An 18751-nucleotide genomic window follows, 5' to 3' on the forward strand; every position below is an offset into this window, starting at 1 on the left:
CACCTCTACACGAGTCGAGCGAGCAGTGGGCACGTACTGCATCGGACCTCACCGCGGGGTGTCTGACACGAGGTTGATCTCAGGGTTTACACCCGGTGGAGACTCCGAGTGTAAAATGCGCGATCGCTGTGCAAATTCATCCATCGATTGCAATAACGCAGAACATGACTGGGTCCTGCAAGCACGTGCTGAAAAGTCGTGGATTTCGGGACCCGTCATCACGGTGTTGTCTGGACACGCCGTCGACGATGATGGGATCTGTAGGCTTGCAGCGTCGTCAACATGTCTTGGATTTCAATCATTTTGTCATGCGAGATGCAGGAATTCGGGGTGAGACAAAGTAGTGACAGGAAAGTGGGCATGTCTTCCATGTGATTGACAGGGAAATTGGGACAGTCTGCAAGGTCAAGGACCAGGGCTGGCTGGTCGCGAACAGGGTCTAGTCCAGGGTGAGTGGTATGGTTGTTGTCGTTGGGTGGCAGGGTGTAGTTTGGATTGGAGATTGCGTATTCCGGCGGCGGTGGGGCGGGGTGAGTGTATGTCGCTTAGATGGGTATGATGCCAGCGCAGGTCCATCGCTTTCGGTGTCGATGCCAGTCATGTGGATGTAGATGATGGACTGAGTAGTCCACGACGATGATGTGAGGCCGGGGAAGGAAGTACTATCGAGGGGAAGGAAGCGAAGGGACGACGGAATAGACTAGAGGTCAAAGCAGACTAGCGCGAGGGAGGATCCGTTGTTAGCGGCCGCAGCGGTGCAGAGATAGAGTTTTGTATGGCAGTTCCAGCAGCACCCAGCACCGCAAGGCCAGTCAAGTCTCGCCCTCACTGACAGTCTCGCGTCGGTCGTCTCTCTTTTTCCCTCCCTCTGACCGCAGCCCAGCCCAGCGCAAGGCCCAACCCTACCGCATCCGCGCATGCATGCCCTTCCCTTCCCTTCCCGTCTCGCCTCCCCTTCTCACATCATCATCATCGTCGCCCGTCCATCCACACACGCGCAGCCCGCACCCGACACGTCCCCGTCCCCTCGCCTGCCCGGAACTACTGCTGTCACTTGTCACTTGGCGCACCACTAGCTCTCGACTGGTATCTGCCTCATCGATACTGCACTGGACCTCCTGCCGACTACACACATCCTCGTGCCACGCCAGTGAAGGGCATCCCGGTCGCTGCCCGCCACTTGCCGCCGGAGCAGTTATCTCAGTCCCTCGACCACGCGGCCCCAAACAACCCCGACGATCGTTTGGTCTCTCCGAGTAAGTCTGCCCCCCAGTCCATGCTGCATTGCCTCCCTCTCTTTCGCCCCACCTCGATGTTCCCAAGTCTCGTGTTTGGACTGCCATCCCATTCCCTTCAGAGACTATTTACCGGACGCGCCGCACCCACTTCCTCTTTCGCGGCATATCGCCATTCGCCCTCCACAAGCGCTGCCTCTTAGCCTCTCTCCCCTCCGTGCTTGTTCACCACCTACCTACCTACCTCTCTCTCCACCCACTCCATTCCTCCCGAATGTCTGCCGCGACCATGTCGAATTATTACTCATCGCAGCTCCAGGTGCAAAACTGGATGCTCGCGCAGATGTCGCACTATCCTCCGCCTCCGCAGGCCGATCAGCACCACTACAATGGCCTATATCCCACCTCCGCCGGTGCCCAGCAGCCGTCATTACTGGAACCTGCCCATCAAGACCAATTGCAGTTCAGCGCATTGAATCAGCCTCTGTACCCGAAGGCGGAAGCTTCAAACCAACTCCACAGTCCGTCGACCCAGCACATGCAGCAGTCTCTGAGCCACGAGCTACAGCACCATTCAAGTCTGGACGAGCAGCAGCATCAACAGCACCTCCAGCATGGCCAGCACGCACAGCACCTTCAGCAGCCTACGCCAGTGACGAGCCATCCGACGAGCAACGCCAATCACTCTCAGCCACCGACACAGAATTCCACTCCAGAACAGACGCAGAAGACGAACCGACTACGAAAAGCATGCGATTCATGCAGTATCCGCAAAGTCAAGGTATGCTCAGTTATCGCCTGGTGATTTTATGCAGCTCAGATCTAACATATAACGCTAGTGTGACGAGACCGGCCCACCATGTAGAGCTTGCGCGGCGTTGGACATCCCATGCACATTTGAGCGACCCAGCCGACGGAGAGGACCACCAAATCGACACGCCGAGGCAGTGAAGCGACGCCGTCTGGAAGAAGCAGGTGGCTCTCCAGCTCTTTCGGGACACTCCTCCCCGACTTCACCCACACACGCTGCGCAAGCATTGACGGCGCTCGCTTCGCACTCCTCCGCGCCTCTCTCCGCCGAGTCCATCTGCCCGATCGAGACCATCGACCTCCTCATCGACGACTTCTTCACCTACATCCACCCGCTGTGCCCTTTCCCGCACGAGCCGAGTTTCCGCGAAGCTTGGAAGCGCAGAGAAGACTTGAGCAACCGATCCTTCCTCTCACTCCTCGCCTCCATGATCGGAGCACTGGTCGCATCCTTCCCGCGCAAACCGAGATTACACCTCAAGGCACAAAAGCGCGAGAACCTCTTCCCAAACCACATGAGTTTGGTCCACAGATGTCAAAAAGTTTGTGCGGCGGCGCGAGGGCCGGGATACCTGGAGAGTGATAGTCTGAATGTGTATGATGCCGCGACGAGCCATTTCCTGGCGCTCATGGGAATCTACACTTTCAGATGGCGTCTCGGTCGGCTCTACTTCGGAGAATGCTTAACCATCCTTCGAACTCTCGGCTTGCATAAGTCCAAAGGACAACCATACACGCAGTTGGGAACACTTCCCTCTGCTATGGGATCTCACTCTAGTGGAAGCCTTGATCTCATGACCGAGAATGTCGACAACATCACTCTTGAGATGGGCCGACGAATCTTCTGGACAATGTTTGTCAATGTCAAGGCGATGGAGCAATTGGGCGCCAGTTTCGGAGAGCTTGTCATTCCTCCTCCAACGCATACCGAGCCATACCCTCCACTTCCAGCAGAGGTCGACGACTTTTGCATCTACCCCACGCATACCGAGGCGCAGCCCGCCGGACTTGTCCCAATGATCGCCGGCTTCAATGCCAATGTTCGCGTCTACTCCTCATATAACGCCGTGGCCACAATGGAGGTGGCCTGGGGTATTGACTCGATCGTGGACTGGGACCGTCAGAAACGCGTGCTCCACGAATCTCTCCGCCGGTGCAAGAAGGCCATGACCGAATTGCCCGCAGAACTCGTCGTGCACAATACCGGAGCTGATGCGCAGCAGAACGGCAACAACAACGGCTCGTACTACACATCGATCTCCCATGCCCAACCGCACTTCAACCGCGACCCAGCCCATTCCCTCATGTCGCCGACTTCCCGCTCCTCCATCGAAGCGCCCTCACCTGAAGACCGTCGCCGCTCCCAATACGAGATCCAAAAAGCGAACATCTACGCATCCAGCCTCGCCACGCGCTCGTACCTCGTGGAGAAATACTGGAACCTGTGTGAAGCGTATGGTCGCACGAGGCAGAATCCTCGACCTTCCTCTGCTACGCCGGACTCACCGACTGCGGGCATCATGTCTGCTGGTCTCGATGGTATTGTGCCGCCTACGTCTGGCGGGTTCGACGCCATCGAAGCGGAGATGAGGGAAGAGCGAGAGAGTATCGTGCGGGACCTCTTGACCGTGTTGAGTAGTATCGACCAGGTCAACATGGAGCCCTCGGCCGATTCCTTTGTAAGTCATGCCATCTCATCACACGTCCTGCCGGCAATGCTAACATGCGAACAGACGATGAAAATCCGCTCCATCGCCAGCACACTCCTCGAAGTTCCCGACGCACGCAAAGGGCAACTCGCAAGTCAAGCGCAGGAGTACCTCTCCGCGTTCTTGAAAGTACTCACGAGACTGGAACGTGTCTCACCAGCGAACAGCGAGGAGCGGGACGCCAATGGAAGCGCGAGTGGAACGGCCGGCGACGAAGATGCAGAGTTGAGAATCTGGGCGGATCTGAGGGTTTACCAGGAGGAGTTTGCGAGGGCGGGAGGGTTGTTGGGTCTTTCCTGAAAGAGGTCTTCTGGCGACGCGGGTGGTGGGAGTGGGGAGAAGGTGGTGATGCGTGCGTGTTTGTGTGTGCGGAGTTTCAATGTTTGACGCTCGATACCCGGATCGAATATGGTACGAAATGGTACCCGGCGCTCTCGTTTTTGCTGAAGGAGATTGGGGACGATTATGAGGCATGTGATCGTCCTCTGTTTTCAATTTACGACTCGTGTTGAGTCGTATTTTCATGTTAGAGTTAGCGCAGAGTAGTTGTCGTAGGTCTTTGTCACACCTCGATTTGTATACTTCTTTCACTTTGGTCTCTTTCGTCGTTGTCGTCAGTCGAGCCGAATGCGATGCCGAAGATGTCGAGGACTTTAGCCGTACTGACGATCACAAGCTTTACGGCTCGGTCGGATAGGTCATCGGAGGTGGAAACGCGAAAAGACAGTCAGACTTTGATTCTCTGCTATCCTTCTACTGTGAGCGTCCGGACTTCCTCCTGCACGGTTCTTGAGTCCATCGTTCGTTTACATCCTTCCAGAGTCATAGCCACCTCGATACCAGACAGTGACCGCATCTAAGCGAATACCTTCTCAGCAGCCGACTCGTTGACACCAGTGTTCTGCATCACAAATCTAGTCAGCAAACCACACTTTACAACCACACCACCATCCCAACAAAAGCGTCGAGGAGAAATGAAAACTCACATCCGGCTCAATGTGCACCGACTTGACCTTTCCATCCTCCGTCACGAGCGCATAGCGCTTCGAGCGGTCCTGGCCGAAGACGGCGGCCGAGTCGAAGAGAGTGTCGAGTTTCTTGTTGAATTCGGCGTGCGGGTCGGCGAGGAAGCGGATCTTGACACACATGCTTGTCAGTGGGGGGAAGGAGGTGGGGTGGGAGGGTGGACGGATTGGAGGGACTTACGCCGGACTTCTTGTCGGCGTCGAGGGACTCGGCCCAGGCGCCCATGACGAAGGGGTCGTTGACGGAGATGACGAAGACTTTGCCGGCGTCGGCGAGTTTTTTGCTGTTGATGCTGGTGGGAGGGAGGTGTGGTTAGTTTGGAGGTTTGTGATGTTGGTGTGGGACATCGGGATGGGAGATTGACGCACTAGCCAGGAATGTGGTGGTTGGAGCAGCCAGGGCCTGGTGGGTGTTAGTGAGTATGGTTTGGTGCGAAGTGCGGTGATTGTTGGCATACTGAAGGCAGCCGGGACACCGACGATGACCTGGTGAAGAGTGTCAGTGATCAATGTTAGTGAGTTAGATGCAATGCACATAACATACGCCTTTGCCGGAAGCCAACTCCTTGGAGAGGTCGACCTTGCTGTCGTTTGTGTCAGCAATGGTCGATGACAAATGAGGGTCATCTCAATGCAACTCACGCGCCAGGTTTGGCCTCAAAGAGGTCAACCGAGGGAACTGCGTCGCCGACTTGAACCATTTTGCGTGCTGAAGCGTGGAAGTTGTGTGGTCTGTTGAGGTGCTGGGAGATTTGTCGAGAGCGAGAAGACATAAGACGAAACATGGATGAAGTGGGATGGGAGAGAAGGTGTGATTGGGAAGGTGGAGTGCGTTTTGAGCTTGATGACTGTACAGGGCAGCTGTGATGTCGTGGTCGGCGGCCGGGTCTGGATCTTCCTCGGCAATGGAAGGGAAGGGAAGCTGTCTACAAGGAGGAAACGCTTCGAAGGACAGGGCAAGCTCCCATTGACAACCTTACTGCCTTACTGTTGAGATGTCTACACAACGTCGTTGGAGATGTCAGACTATTGGGAGGGCTACACCAGGCCAAGCAGCCTCGAATGGCAGAGCCCCGACCGAGCTCTTCCTGTCGAGCACTTTTGGTGAAGGAATCTTCTTGGAGCCCTCCATGCTGTATGACGAAACTGTCAGCAATGTCAGCAATGCCAATATGTATTGATGTTGCGCCTCATCAGTAGTAAGAGTCCGGACGACCACAAATCCACGTACTCACTCTCTCTGCAAGTCGTTGTAGCAACCGCAAGAAAACGTGCAGGGCAATGCACTTCACAAATACATACTCGTACAATCCATGGATGTCTTCGATCAGGGACACCAGCCGGCAAGCCGTGTCTCAAAACTCTCAATTGTGGCTGAACAAGTCGAATTGTCGTGAGGGAGCTTCCTCCGACTAATGCCAGATCAGCTTGCGATATCACAGCCTTACGAGAGTCGAGACGAGTCGGTGTCTCCCGGCCGGGAAGTCCATCTATACCAACCACACGTGGTCGTTGCCGACTTCTCGTTTATTGTGATGTGCAAGCGGGGCGATCTGTAGAAGCCGCCGCCGAATAGCAGCTTGGCTCGGATTCATACTTTTAAAACACAACCAAACTCTCCTGCTTCAATCGACCGGGTGATGGAGACGGTGGGAGGGACGGTGTGTATATATCGACTTACTCACAGCGTACACGTCCTCAATCACCGCCAGCTGTTCCTGCAGCCAGAGGTCCCATAGCAATGAATCTCCCAAGCTCGCGGGATCGAAGCAACGTGACGTAGCATTCTTTCCTTCTCTCGGCAAAACGAGACCGACTCCGTAAGAAGGGAAGGGTGCTCAAGCGCGTGGCTCACTAGTCCGCTCCCTCGAACTTAATTCACTACCACCCATCGGCCGCGCCGGCGACCTCGCAATCCACTTGTCAACCTCTCGTTTCTCCGCTCTGCCATCGGTGTTTCCCGCCGCTGTCGCCCGCGAAAACATTCCCCGTCCTTTGACTTGCGATCCTCATTCACCCACCCACCTCGCGACCTTTGGCGGGGAATCCTCATACTCGACTTTCCTATACCGCCCGCGCCTCGAACCTTGGCGGACTTCACTTATCTCCACGACCGGGTGGCTGGCGCTGGATGACATAAGAGGGGCATATTGAAAGAGTCGCATCAGCAACAGCGTGGTGCGGGTTTTCGGAACAACAGCGAAGAGAGGGAAGGGGCTTGTTCGGAGGGATAAAGCAGTGTCGCGCAACAGTCGGCGCAAAGAGTCTGGATGCGCTGTCGCTGTTTATGAGTACTGCTGCGGGATCAAGACGTCACGATGGATAATTCTTCGAACCAAGGGGCCAACAACTCCAGCGACTTTGTATGTGGATAACGATATGGCGATGAGTTATGCCGGCGCTTTGGATTCGTGCTGACAACCTTCTCCCTGACTGCAGGTTCGCAAGCTCTACAAGTAGGCCCACCGCATACCTTGTCCAGCTCTGCGCCGCGATGCACATACTGATCAGGACTCGAATAGGATGTTGGAGAATCCCCAGGATGAGAGCATAGTACGATGGGGGAACGAGGGCGATAGCTTTGTTGTGCTTGAGGTGCGTTGCGCTCGCTGGGTGGTCATGACGGACTCGACAAAAGACAGGCCACTGACCACTACTACCCGCAGAACGAGAAGTTCACCAAGCACATCCTCCCGAAACACTTCAAGCACAGCAACTTTGCCAGCTTCGTGCGGCAACTGAATAAGTACGACTTCCACAAAGTGCGGCATAACAATGAAGAGGGAGGGTCATCTCCATACGGAGCAGGAGTAAGATTCGACAACTGGGCATGCGATGTGATACCAGGCTTACAACTCGACAGGCGTGGGAGTTCAAACATCCAGACTTCAAGATGAACAACAAAGATGCATTGGACAACATCAGACGAAAAGCGCCCGCTCCACGGAAAGCGAACGCCGCCTCCGGTGGAGATGAGCTCGTTCCAACACAACAGATGGATCTGGTCAATACGCAGCTGGTCGCGACCCAGCAACAACTCCAACAGCTACAAGAGAGATATAACGATCTGAGCATGCATCACACAATGCTGCTGCAAGAGCTCATCGGCGTGCAAAAGACGGTGGTGAACCATGAACATGTCATACAATATGTGATGAGCTTCTTGAACAACATCGATGCACAACGTCGCAGGGAGAGCAGGATTGTCACATCGAATCCATTTACGAACGGAGCTGCTGCGAACGGATCAGCAAACACACCAGCCAGCGACGCGGCATCTCTACCTCCCGTCGACGATGATGTCCCAGCATCACCACTCCAGCATGCATCGAAACTGCTAAGCGAAGTCAACGCCAACCACATGCTCAACACCAGGAATCTCGAACAGATGAACGAAGCCCAGATGCGAATGAATGCCGCCCTCACCACTCCACCACCTGATCTTGCAGCGGCTCGAAATGGAGGGACTCGATCTTCCAGCAGAGGAGCCGCACCTCATTCCGCCGCTTCATCGACGTCGCCTTCGTACGGCGAATTGGACAACATGGTCTATCCGATTGGCCACACTCAGGGTATCGATCCGATGTACAGCGAGCATATCCATAATATTCCATATCCGATGCCAGCGAAGGGACCGGATGGTCTCATGGCTCCAGCACCAGCACCCGAGGCACGAAAGAAGAGCGCGCAAATGGATCCCGGGTGGATTCGTCAGCCGAAGATTTTGCTCGTAGAGGATGATCAGACGTGTAGGAGGATTGGAGGGAAGTTCCTCTATGCTTTCCAGACGTCGATTGACAGCGCTGTGAGTTGAGATGGAAGTGTTTACGCCGACTGAGACTGACAATGACTAGCTCGACGGACTGGAAGCTGTGAACAAACTCAACAACGGAAACAAATACGACCTTGTCCTGATGGATATAATAATGCCCAACCTCGACGGTGTCTCCGCCACGCATCTCGTCCGGCAATTCGACAACACCACACCCATCATCGCTATGACGTCTAACATCCGCAGCGACGACATTTCTATGTACTTTCAGCACGGTCAGTCTCTCCCTCAATCCCCAAATGCTGCCTTCTAACATCACCATCAGGCATGAACGACGTCCTCCCCAAACCCTTCACAAAAGAAGGTCTCCTCAGCATGCTAGAAAAACACCTCCAACACCTCAAAAAACCCTCTGGCGCCGCTCTCGACGCAATGCCACCTCCACCTTCCGCTTCCGTTGGCCTCGCATCCACGAAACGAAGTCTCAAATCCGAAGACTCCCCAGCTACATCACCCGCCACAGTCTCCAACTGGAATTCACCCAGCCAACTACCCTCCAACTCTCCCGCGGGCTCCATGACCGCCGACGACCAACCATATCTCAGTCCAGCGGGATATGTCGGACCAGGGATGCAAGGGCCTGGAGGTGGAGGAGGGATGTATGGCGCGGGAGCGGTGCAGGCGAGAGGACTGGTAGGAGGATTGCAGAGGAGAGGGATTGGTGAGATATCGGGTGGGGTGGAGCCACAAGGGGATGCGAAGAGGCAGCAGATCTATGGGGGATTGCCGCCGCATTTACAGCAGGGGCAACCGGGTGCACCGCAGAATCCGCTGGCGCATTTACAGCAGCCTATGCAGCCGAGAGGGCCGTGAGATGGGGGGAGAGTGGAGATTGAAGGGGTTCGCGAATTGTACAGATGTTGAAGGTGGAGGGGATGTGTTCGGGCGCTTGTATTGGTACCCGCTGGCGCGCGGGTCGTGGATAGAGGAAGATATCTCCGTTGTCGACTGAGATGGTCGACTTGAAGATGGTGGGCATTGCTAGGAACAGGATCACGCTGTGGCAGTTCTACAGCAGTTGGAAACACAGAACTGTTTCTTCGCTCTATCGCCGCTATCGTGTCGTCATCTTCGTCTTTGCGATGTGAATAGCAATCCGCGTGCCTGTACCTCTAGCCATTCATTCCCTTAAAGCAGAATCGGAGTGTGGTCATCACCGTCCAAAAGAGTGCATTGCAAACCCCGACTTTTTGGAGCCTTGGAATCCAGGCGCTCGAGCCAACGCATGAGTCAGCGCCAACCACAATTGACTTCCCGTCGACTTCACCCAAGGAACTTTTACCATTTCGACATCCATCTTCACAACAAAGCTCCGTCATGCCTCCGAAATCCAAGAAAACAGGCGGCAAAGATTCCAAGTCCAACGACACTGCCGAGCGCGAAGAGCCGCTCCAAGCCGTTGTTTTCGCGGACTCATTCGAGACGAGATTTTTACCTTTTACACTCGAGACGCCACGATGTCTGTTACCATTGGCGGGCACGCCGTTGATTGAGTACACACTCGAATTTCTGGGCGGGCAGGGCGTGGAGGAAGTGTATCTGTATTGTGGAAATGGGACGGAGAGGGTGGAGGCGTATTTGAAGTGAGTCTCCCGAAAATCCTCCTAGCTGAATGAAGGTCGTGCTGACATTGTGTCGAAAGGGATTCGAAGTGGATGCAGGCAACTTCACCCTTCTCATTAGACATAATCCGCTCCAACTCCCGCTCCGTCGGCGACTGCATGCGCGACTTGCACGCGAAGGAATTGATCGTGGGAGACTTCATCTGCGTCTACGGCGATGTGGTAGCCAACATCTCCCTCGAGTCCGCCATGTCCGCGCACAAAGCCCGCGTCGCAAAGGACAAGAAATGCATCATGACGATGGTGCTGCGAGAAGCGGGCGAGGCGCACCGCACGAAACCCGCCCATCTCCGACCGACATTTGTCATTGACCCGGTGAAGTTGCGATGCGTGCACTACGAGCAAGTCCGGCCGGGAGAGACGCGCGCGCTGGAAATAGCGCCGGAAGCGCTGAAGGAGCATGTAGAATTGGACGTGCGGGAGGATCTGATTGACTGCGGCATCGACATTTGCACCACCGAGGTGCTGGCGCAGTATACCGACAATTTCGACTGGCAGCTTCCACGCCGAGGGTTTCTGAACGGCGTGTTGAAGGACTATGAGACGTTCCAGTTGACGGCGCATGTGCACGTGGCGGAAGAAGGGTATGCGGCACGGGTGAAGAATTTGCAGGCGTATGATGCGATTTCGAAGGATGTTGTTTCGAGGTGGACGTATCCGTTGACGCCGGATACGAATCTTGTGGGTGGGCAGACGTTTCGGTTGGAGAAGGGGAATGTGTATCGCGAGGATGGGGTGGTGTTGGCGAGGAGTAGTGTGGTGGGGAGGAAGTGTGTTTTGGGGGAGGGGACGAGTGTGGGTGAGGGGTCGGCGGTGGCCAATAGTGTTGTCGGGAGGAGGTGTGTGATTGGGCAGAGGGTGAAGATTGAGGGAGCGTATATCTGGGACGATACACGGATTGAGGATGATTCTGTGGTGGAAGCGGCGATCGTTGGGGAGAAGGTCAGGATTGGCCAGGGCTGTCGCATCGAGAAGGGCGCTCTGCTCTCCAATGGCGTGGTCCTGGCAGCTGGCACTGTCGTCCCCGGAAACCGCCGGATATCCACCCTTAAACGCAAACGCGGCTACGAACAAGACGAAGTCATCCAAGCGGACTCAGACCCCAAAGTCGTCGGCCAAGGCGGCACAGGCTACCACATGTCCCTCGACGAGGAAGAAGAAGACCCCTCCGATGCCCTCCTCTGTCCAGTCCACGACCTCTCCCTTGACGACGAATCCATCTCCACCCTCGACTCCGGCTCGGAAGACGACGACGACGACCACATCCCCCTCTCCAACCGCCGCATGTCCGGCCGCAGCGACAGTTTCGCCTCCATCGACTCGGAAGAGTCCTCCGGCGCACGCCAGCAAGCTTCCGATTTCCACCACGAAGCCGTCGCCGCGCTGAACGACGACCTCTCAAAATTCACCGACCCAGACACGATCCAGCTGGAATTCAACTCCCTCCGCATGATGATGAACGCAGAGGACAAACAACTTCGCCGCGCCGTCGCCGCCGCATTCGGGAAACGTATCGCGTCCATCATCGAGTCTGACTCCAAGTCCCCCAAAGACGCGGTCGCGATGCTGATTCCGAAGTATAAGAATCTCATCGAGGGGTGTGTGAAGACGGAAGAGGAACAAGCGGAGTTTTTGCTTTTCTTGCAGACGGATTTGACGCAGAGAGTGCAAGGGGAGAAGATTTTGTTGTTTATGGCAAATGCGCTGGCGACGGAGGATTTGGTGGAGGCGGAGGGGTTTGAGATTTGGTGGGCGGATGGGAGGAGTTCGGCGACGGAGAGGATGGTGGAGGTTAGGAGGGAGACGAGGCAGTTGGTTGAGGTGCTTTGTGGGGATAGTGAGGAGGAGGGAAGTAGTGAGGAGGAGGAGGAGGAGGAGGAGGATGATGAGTAGAGCGGGCTCAGCAACAAGACGACCATGTCGTTGGAGTAGAAATGATCCCGCCGCCCGAATTATTGGCAATTGAGCAAGGCATAGGAGGTATATCGTTACTGTGCCGTATTAGGAATGCGCAGGCGGCCGTTTCTGGATCGACACGGCTTGGTGGCGCGATTCGATACGTAGAACGTTACATACATGTACACGGGGGATGTACTTCATTATTCATTTTCTGTACCTTTCTGGCTCACTGTATCATTCATCAAGGTCACTTGACAAGAAATTTGACAGTCGGCACGTGAACACAATCTTGCAAACTTCGGCCTCCCGTCTCTTTGTCGGAGCGCTGTCCGTGATTTGACGCTACTCCGAACGCGGCTTCCGTCATCACGCCTAAAGCCGCCTAAGACAACCACCTACTTCACCACCACCACTTCACCAACATCATCGCCACACCACCACTCCACTTGCCTGCTTCCACTCACTGACGCTCCCGTCATCGCTCCACCCAAACAACACCATCACATCAACGCCACCCTTGCCCGCCAACATTCCCTCCACACCGGCCTGCTTCGTCACAAGGCGAAGTAGCCCGCCCTGACCGCCAACACGCCTCCGACATCAAGAAAGAGGAAGTTGGACAGCAACAGTACAGCCGACAAGACCGACACCTCCCTCGCCACTGCGCCAGACCCCTCTCACCGCCAGAGCAAGGCGAGCAAGACATCACACCACGAATCGGACGCCGCTCTGCCGGCTACCCCGCAGACTCTCGCTTCCGACAAACCTATGGACTCAGACGATGAGTTCGGCAGCGTCGTGTCCAGTGAGGACATTGACGTCGATGCCGACAGCAGTGTGGGGTTTGGTGCTGGTGGTGAGTTTGATCAGGGAGGTGGTGATCTTGAGGTCGGAGCTGACGATGATTTGACAGACTCTGATGTAGACTTCGACGATGAGGACGCACAGGACGATGGAGCTTTTGAGACACAGGAGAAGGATCTGAAGCCGCAGAAGAGGTACTTTGAGGTCGACTTCAAAGTTTACAGTCCGGCGGATATCCAAGCACAGCAAGATCGACAGGTGGATGAGGTGTCAACACTACTCGAACAACCACACGAAGCTACGGCGATTCTTCTACGATATGGCAGGTGGAATAAGGAGAAGTTGATTGAGCAGTACATGGACAATCAGGAGGAGATTCTGGATAAGGCTGGGCTGGGGCAGGAGGTTGAGAAACACCCTCCGCGGATTCAAGCAGTGGAGGGTTTCATGTGCGAGATATGTTGCGAGGACGATCCGGGTATGGAGACATTCGCGATGAGGTGCGAACATCGCTTCTGCGTGGATTGCTACCGGCAATATCTGTCGCAGAAGATCCGCGAAGAGGGTGAAGCGGCGCGCATCAAGTGTCCCGGCGATGGCTGCAATAGAATTGTGGATGCCAAATCGCTGGATCTCTTGGTGACGCCGGAGATCCGAGATCGCTATGCAGTACTGCTCACGCGGACGTACGTCGACGACAAGGATAACCTGAAGTGGTGTCCTGCGCCGGAGTGCATGTACGCTATCGAGTGTGGCGTCAAGCAGCGCGATCTCAACCGCATCGTCCCAACCGTGCAATGCGATTGCAAGCACAGCTTTTGCTTTGGCTGCACGCTCTCCGACCATCAACCGTGCCCCTGCGCGCTCGTCAAGCGGTGGCTAAAGAAGTGCGCCGACGACAGCGAGACCGCGAATTGGATCTCCGCCAACACGAAAGAATGCCCAAAGTGCAATTCTACGATCGAGAAGAATGGCGGCTGCAACCACATGACCTGCCGCAAGTGCCGCAACGAGTTCTGCTGGATGTGCATGGGTGTGTGGTCCGAGCACGGTACGAGCTGGTACAACTGCAACCGGTTCGAGGAGAAGAGTGGACTGGACGCTCGCGACGCGCAGGCTAGAAGCCGGCAGTCGCTTGAGCGGTATCTCCATTATTACAACCGCTACGCAAATCACGAGCAATCCGCCAAACTCGACCGCGACATCTTCCACAAGACGGAGAAGAAGATGACTCTTCTTCAGAACCAGTCTGGCTTGTCGTGGATTGAAGTGCAGTTCCTTGAGAATGCCTCGCATGCGCTGCAGCAGTGTCGCCAGACGCTGAAGTGGACCTACGCTTTCGCTTACTATCTCGCCCGCAACAACCAGACGGAGATCTTCGAAGACAATCAGAAAGATCTGGAAATGGCCGTGGAGAATTTGAGCGAGATGTTCGAGAAGCCCGTCGAGCAGCTGGCGAGTTTGAAGGTAGAGATGATGGACAAGACGAGTTACTGCAATCGGAGGAGAATCATCTTGCTGGACGACACGGCTAAGAACCTCAAGGAAGGTAAGAGGAACCCGAAGAACAACACTATGCAGGGCGACGCGATGCTGATTGATGGCGCTACAGAGGGCTGGGAGTTCAATGTCGACCTCTGATGAGTGACGTACTTGAGCGTTCGGTCGTTCAATCCGACCAGGATCGATCTTTCTCACGATTTCGCGATTACGCCGATGCTCGGCTGCGAATCCGATTCTACCAGCATCATTACGACCTCGAATTCTCAATTACCTTTTCGACATGACTCTGGAGTTCACGATACACGGCGTCACTCTTTTGCGGTTCTTCCTGGGATTCTCTTCGCTTTGGCGCCTCACTCTTTCGACTTTCAACGTTCAGCACAGCGGGTCATGGACATCATCACCACCATCGATATGGGTGACAGGGTAGGCAGTGCGAAATTCAGGAGCAAAACAGATATGTTGAGCAAGCAAGGCTTTTTATTGTTGATTTCTCTCGAACCCCCAGTGTCGCGGCAGTGTCGCAGAGCTAAAATTCACAGCATTTTTAAATGTTCATCTCGCTCGCTGGTGAGTGTGATGGGCCGTGGATGGCATTGCTCCGTACGTTTGGTGTGGTTGTCTGGTGCGGAGCAATGACTAGGCTCACTGGTTTGCTTCCCATGTTGCCCTGCTCCTGATTGGCACGTTTGGGTGAGAGCTTGCTTGTGTTCGAAGGAGAGGAGCCATGGTGCTGCGGAAGGCATGTATGCTGATTATTCTGTTGCGCTGATGATGGTCGGTAGACGCTCTGTTCATGACTTGCTGCTTAGCAAGGGTCACGAGAAAGGTGCGGCGATTGCAGGGTGGAGCTATCGTGAGTGGAGCTGACGATCGAAGATTGCTCCGTGCATTCTTTCGCTTGCTGACGATGCTGTTCAACAGTCAGAGGTCATCGCGCAAGGTACGTGTGAGGGTCGAGGGCAAGGTTCGCTTGAGATTATTGCTACGCCTGTTGACTTGTTCGTTCGTATGAAGGATGTCTTGCTGAGTGCTGACAACGCGTAGCGAGGCAGATTCGAGAGCTCATGGGGCTGTGCTGCTTCGTCTAGCGGTCCCTTCGCATCGCTGCCGGCGACTGCGACGGAATATGAAACATCGCCTGTGATCAGGTCCGGCCTGGATGGGGACGAACACGAAAGTTTCAAGAGCTTGAGGCTCAGAGACCGGAATTCGGGGTATCCTCCGACCATCTCGCTTGCTGTCATGGCGACGAACACCGCAGGATTCTCAGCATGTGGTTGATCAGAAATTGGCAATATGACGAAGGAGTGGAGAGCACATGGCAATTGAGTCATGACTCAGACAGCCCTACCAGGATGTTCGTGGCCGTTCGGGGGCATTCCGACCTCCCCAATCCTGGTCTCTTCTGGTCCTGTTGCATTGATGTTCAGCTAGTGGCCGGATGACGACCAAAAATGCTTCACGTTGTTGATGCCTAGATGGTAAGCTGACGAATGAGAGGAAAGAAAGGTATGTGGAGCTCGAAGCCGAAACTCAGCTTTCTCAGACATGACCACTGGGATGTCCGTGGCCACATCAAACACTTAGGGGACTCCATGATGCTTGTGGTTGTAATGAGGTCCAGAACCTCCATCATCGAAACGGTTCCAGGGTAAGCTTTCATCCCAGCGATCGCGAAGCAACACTCGAAACGCTGCGTGCTCCTAGCGTGCGTGTACAGGGACCTGACGACCACTTGAACACGAGGCGGAGGCTGCGCTGATCCACAACGTGGCAGACATATAAGACGAGCACTGGACTACCACTTCACGATCATCAGCACCAACAATCTCATCAATTCCAAGCATCAACCACACCCTTCATTCGTCGTTTCCCACGACCACCAGGCACTCAACATGCAGTACCTCACCAACACCCTCCTCCTCGCCTCCCTGGCCATCAGCAACGTCGCGGCAGCGCCAGTTGCGGACAACAGTGCCATCCAGGCTCGCCAGGATGTCAGCGACAGCTTCCAATCTGGCCCTCCCAACACCGGCGGCAATGGACTCAACGTCGCTGAAGCCGACTTCACCCACACCCAACCCAACCACAACCGCAAGGAGCGACGCCCGCAGAACGGTGCCGAGGACGACGCTCATCACTTGGAAGAGCGTTCCAAATTGCCCTTTGAACCCGATTTTGGACACGACAAACGCGAGGCCTACATCTATACGCAGAAGAAGAAGGAGCGTCGCCAGGTTCCTGATATCGAGGCCCGCGAGGCTTATATCTATACCCAGAAGAAGGAGCGTCGCGACAACTCCAATCTTCAGGCTCGCAACGCATACATTTACACTCAGAAGGAACGTCGCGACCCAGCTGCTTACATCTATACCCAGAAGGAACGCCGAGCCCCAGCTGATGTTGAAGCCCGCAATGCTTACATCTACACCCAGAAGGAACGCCGAGACCCAGCTGATATCGAGGCTCGTAATGCGTACATCTACACCCAGAAGGAACGCCGCGCTCCAGTTGAAGCTCGCAATGCCGAAGTCGACTACGATGGTAGCCATGTGACCCCGGGTCACCGCGACGAGGAGATGATGGACGTTGGCTCTGCTTGAACGGAACTGTTGATGATGGACGCTGCACGGCCGCGGATGCGGAGTTTGTTGCTGAACTGCTGCGTTTTGACCGAATATTTCCCAGTCAATTTCGTTGGTGCTTGTATTCTTCGCGCAAGTCGCACACTCTCCTTTGGATCTCAGATATGAACAGGAATCTCAATCGCAAAGATTGTTACTTATGATTGAATGAAGATGTCTTTTGACATACAGCTTGCCTTTACAATTCCAAGCTTACTCCCTTTGACTTCTCTCATACAAGCTTGCATTTCCCCTCTTCATTCTTCCCGCCTACCTTCTCTTTGTTTCATGTTGACAGCGTCTTTACATCAGGACGGACGGACTCTGATCTCAATCCAGGCATTCAACATCATTACGGATTACACCTGCGGCGAATGATGATTTTGATTTGAAGTCCGAGCGCTCTGATGGCGACAGCCTCATCTTGGCTCGGTCTCCTTGCGAAGCATGCTTGGATCGAAAGCATGGATCAGCGTACAGCGTTGTGTCCCTGACGGCACCGCCTTACCTGCCCACACAGGCTGTCTTCATGTGCACAGCCCACGGCTACTTCACTACTCCTTGTTCTTGAGGAGCACATCTGACCACACTCTTGGTCGGTGCCTATTCCGGCATCTCACGGCGACAAGCGCTGAAACAGGCAGATGCGGAGAGAAAAGCGGTGACGTTTGCTCTTCAAAATAGAGAAGATAACTTATAAAAGCGCACGATCCGTCAGGGGTACTCCGGAACTTCTTCAACAGCATTCAGCTCTCTACCAGGTCCGATCAGGCGTTTCTTACCACCACAGGATCCACTTCAACACACCAAAGTCACCGATCAGTCAGACAAGAACGACCAATCGCCAACATGAAGATCTTTGCAAGCACTATCCTCCTCGCTGCCCTGCCCGTCGGCAACGTTGCTGGAGCTCCGTTGGTCATCAACAACGCTATCCAAGCTCGCCACCCCTCCGACAAACTCGCCCGCTCCGCCCATATCGATGCTCAGATCCACGACGACAAAGTCAAGGTCCGCGACGCGGCTCCCAATCCAGGCTGCTATGGCTACGACACTTCTACCTGTGGCCGCAAAACCAAGAAGGCCCGCGAGGTGTCGGCCATGGAGGAGCGCGAGGAGATGATTGATGTGGGCTCCGCTTAGGTGCAAGATCTGTTGCAACGCTGTCGGAGGATAAGATCATCGTTCTGGCGGTTTTGTTCTTTTTCATTCGTCGGTGAATGGGTCTTTGAGCAGGTGGCAGAGTCTGCTTTTGGTTTGAGAGAGAGACTCTGCGGTATTGGCAAGCCATGATTGAATCATGATTGAATGGATACGTCTTTTGGCTCGCAAGATCTGTCTGTTCTTTACTCCGAAGTAGGCTTTCTGAAGGGAGGCATGTTCAGGTTACCCGACTCGATCAGTGTTCCTGTGTCAAGAGGATCATCGCCAAGTGATAGTCGAAGCAAAGCTTTATAGTCTAGCAGAATGACCTCACCTCCTCCGCTCACCGAACAGCCTGCATCGCCAACCAACGCACATGCAGCCCTCGACCAATCCGGCATACGCAGGCAATACCAGTCTCTCCAACATCTCCCATTCCCGGTCAGCTGGTTGTGGAAACCAGGCACCAACTGCGGCATCATCGTCGTTGCAAGAGGTAACCTTGCGTGACATGCGGGAACGACGACAGTCCTCCCTCCACC

The 18751-nt window shown here is 54.9% G+C and overlaps 6 protein-coding genes across 6 annotated transcripts; 5 read left to right on the forward strand and 1 right to left on the reverse strand.

Annotated features, from left to right (window-relative positions):
* Positions 1-1773: 1773 nt before the first annotated feature.
* MYCGRDRAFT_43295 (uncharacterized protein) lies at positions 1774-4054 on the forward strand (the record flags this gene model as incomplete). Its single annotated transcript, XM_003851573.1, has 3 exons — positions 1774-2016; positions 2075-3724; positions 3779-4054. 3 exons carry the CDS (start codon positions 1774-1776, stop codon positions 4052-4054), a joined length of 2169 nt encoding a protein of 722 aa, XP_003851621.1.
* Positions 4055-4468: 414 nt separating this feature from the next.
* On the reverse strand, positions 4469-5567 carry MYCGRDRAFT_104975 (uncharacterized protein; the record flags this gene model as incomplete). Its single annotated transcript, XM_003851678.1, has 7 exons — positions 4469-4655; positions 4741-4890; positions 4961-5072; positions 5149-5182; positions 5238-5265; positions 5324-5363; positions 5422-5567. The coding sequence occupies 7 exons, from the start codon at positions 5562-5564 to the stop codon at positions 4611-4613; spliced, it is 552 nt and encodes a 183-aa protein (XP_003851726.1).
* A 1189-nt stretch (positions 5568-6756) lies between these two features.
* MgSkn7 (response regulator receiver SKN7p) lies at positions 6757-9424 on the forward strand (the record flags this gene model as incomplete). The annotated part of the gene is made up of 7 exons (XM_003851574.1): positions 6757-7142; positions 7219-7235; positions 7302-7374; positions 7446-7589; positions 7643-8584; positions 8634-8826; positions 8877-9424. 7 exons carry the CDS (start codon positions 7098-7100, stop codon positions 9422-9424), a joined length of 1962 nt encoding a protein of 653 aa, XP_003851622.1.
* A 504-nt stretch (positions 9425-9928) lies between these two features.
* On the forward strand, positions 9929-12213 carry MYCGRDRAFT_73474 (uncharacterized protein; the record flags this gene model as incomplete). Its single annotated transcript, XM_003851575.1, has 2 exons — positions 9929-10194; positions 10254-12213. The coding sequence occupies 2 exons, from the start codon at positions 9929-9931 to the stop codon at positions 12124-12126; spliced, it is 2139 nt and encodes a 712-aa protein (XP_003851623.1).
* A 401-nt stretch (positions 12214-12614) lies between these two features.
* MYCGRDRAFT_73475 (uncharacterized protein) lies at positions 12615-14577 on the forward strand (the record flags this gene model as incomplete). The annotated part of the gene is made up of 2 exons (XM_003851576.1): positions 12615-13006; positions 13091-14577. 2 exons carry the CDS (start codon positions 12901-12903, stop codon positions 14575-14577), a joined length of 1593 nt encoding a protein of 530 aa, XP_003851624.1.
* A 1283-nt stretch (positions 14578-15860) lies between these two features.
* On the forward strand, positions 15861-17045 carry MYCGRDRAFT_109991 (uncharacterized protein; the record flags this gene model as incomplete). Its single annotated transcript, XM_003851577.1, has 2 exons — positions 15861-15923; positions 15989-17045. One exon carries the CDS (start codon positions 16338-16340, stop codon positions 17043-17045), a length of 708 nt encoding a protein of 235 aa, XP_003851625.1.
* Positions 17046-18751: the final 1706 nt, after the last annotated feature.

This window comes from Zymoseptoria tritici, chromosome 6, assembly GCF_000219625.1.
Source record: "Zymoseptoria tritici IPO323 chromosome 6, whole genome shotgun sequence".
NCBI classification, from domain to species: Eukaryota; Fungi; Ascomycota; class Dothideomycetes; order Mycosphaerellales; family Mycosphaerellaceae; genus Zymoseptoria; species Zymoseptoria tritici.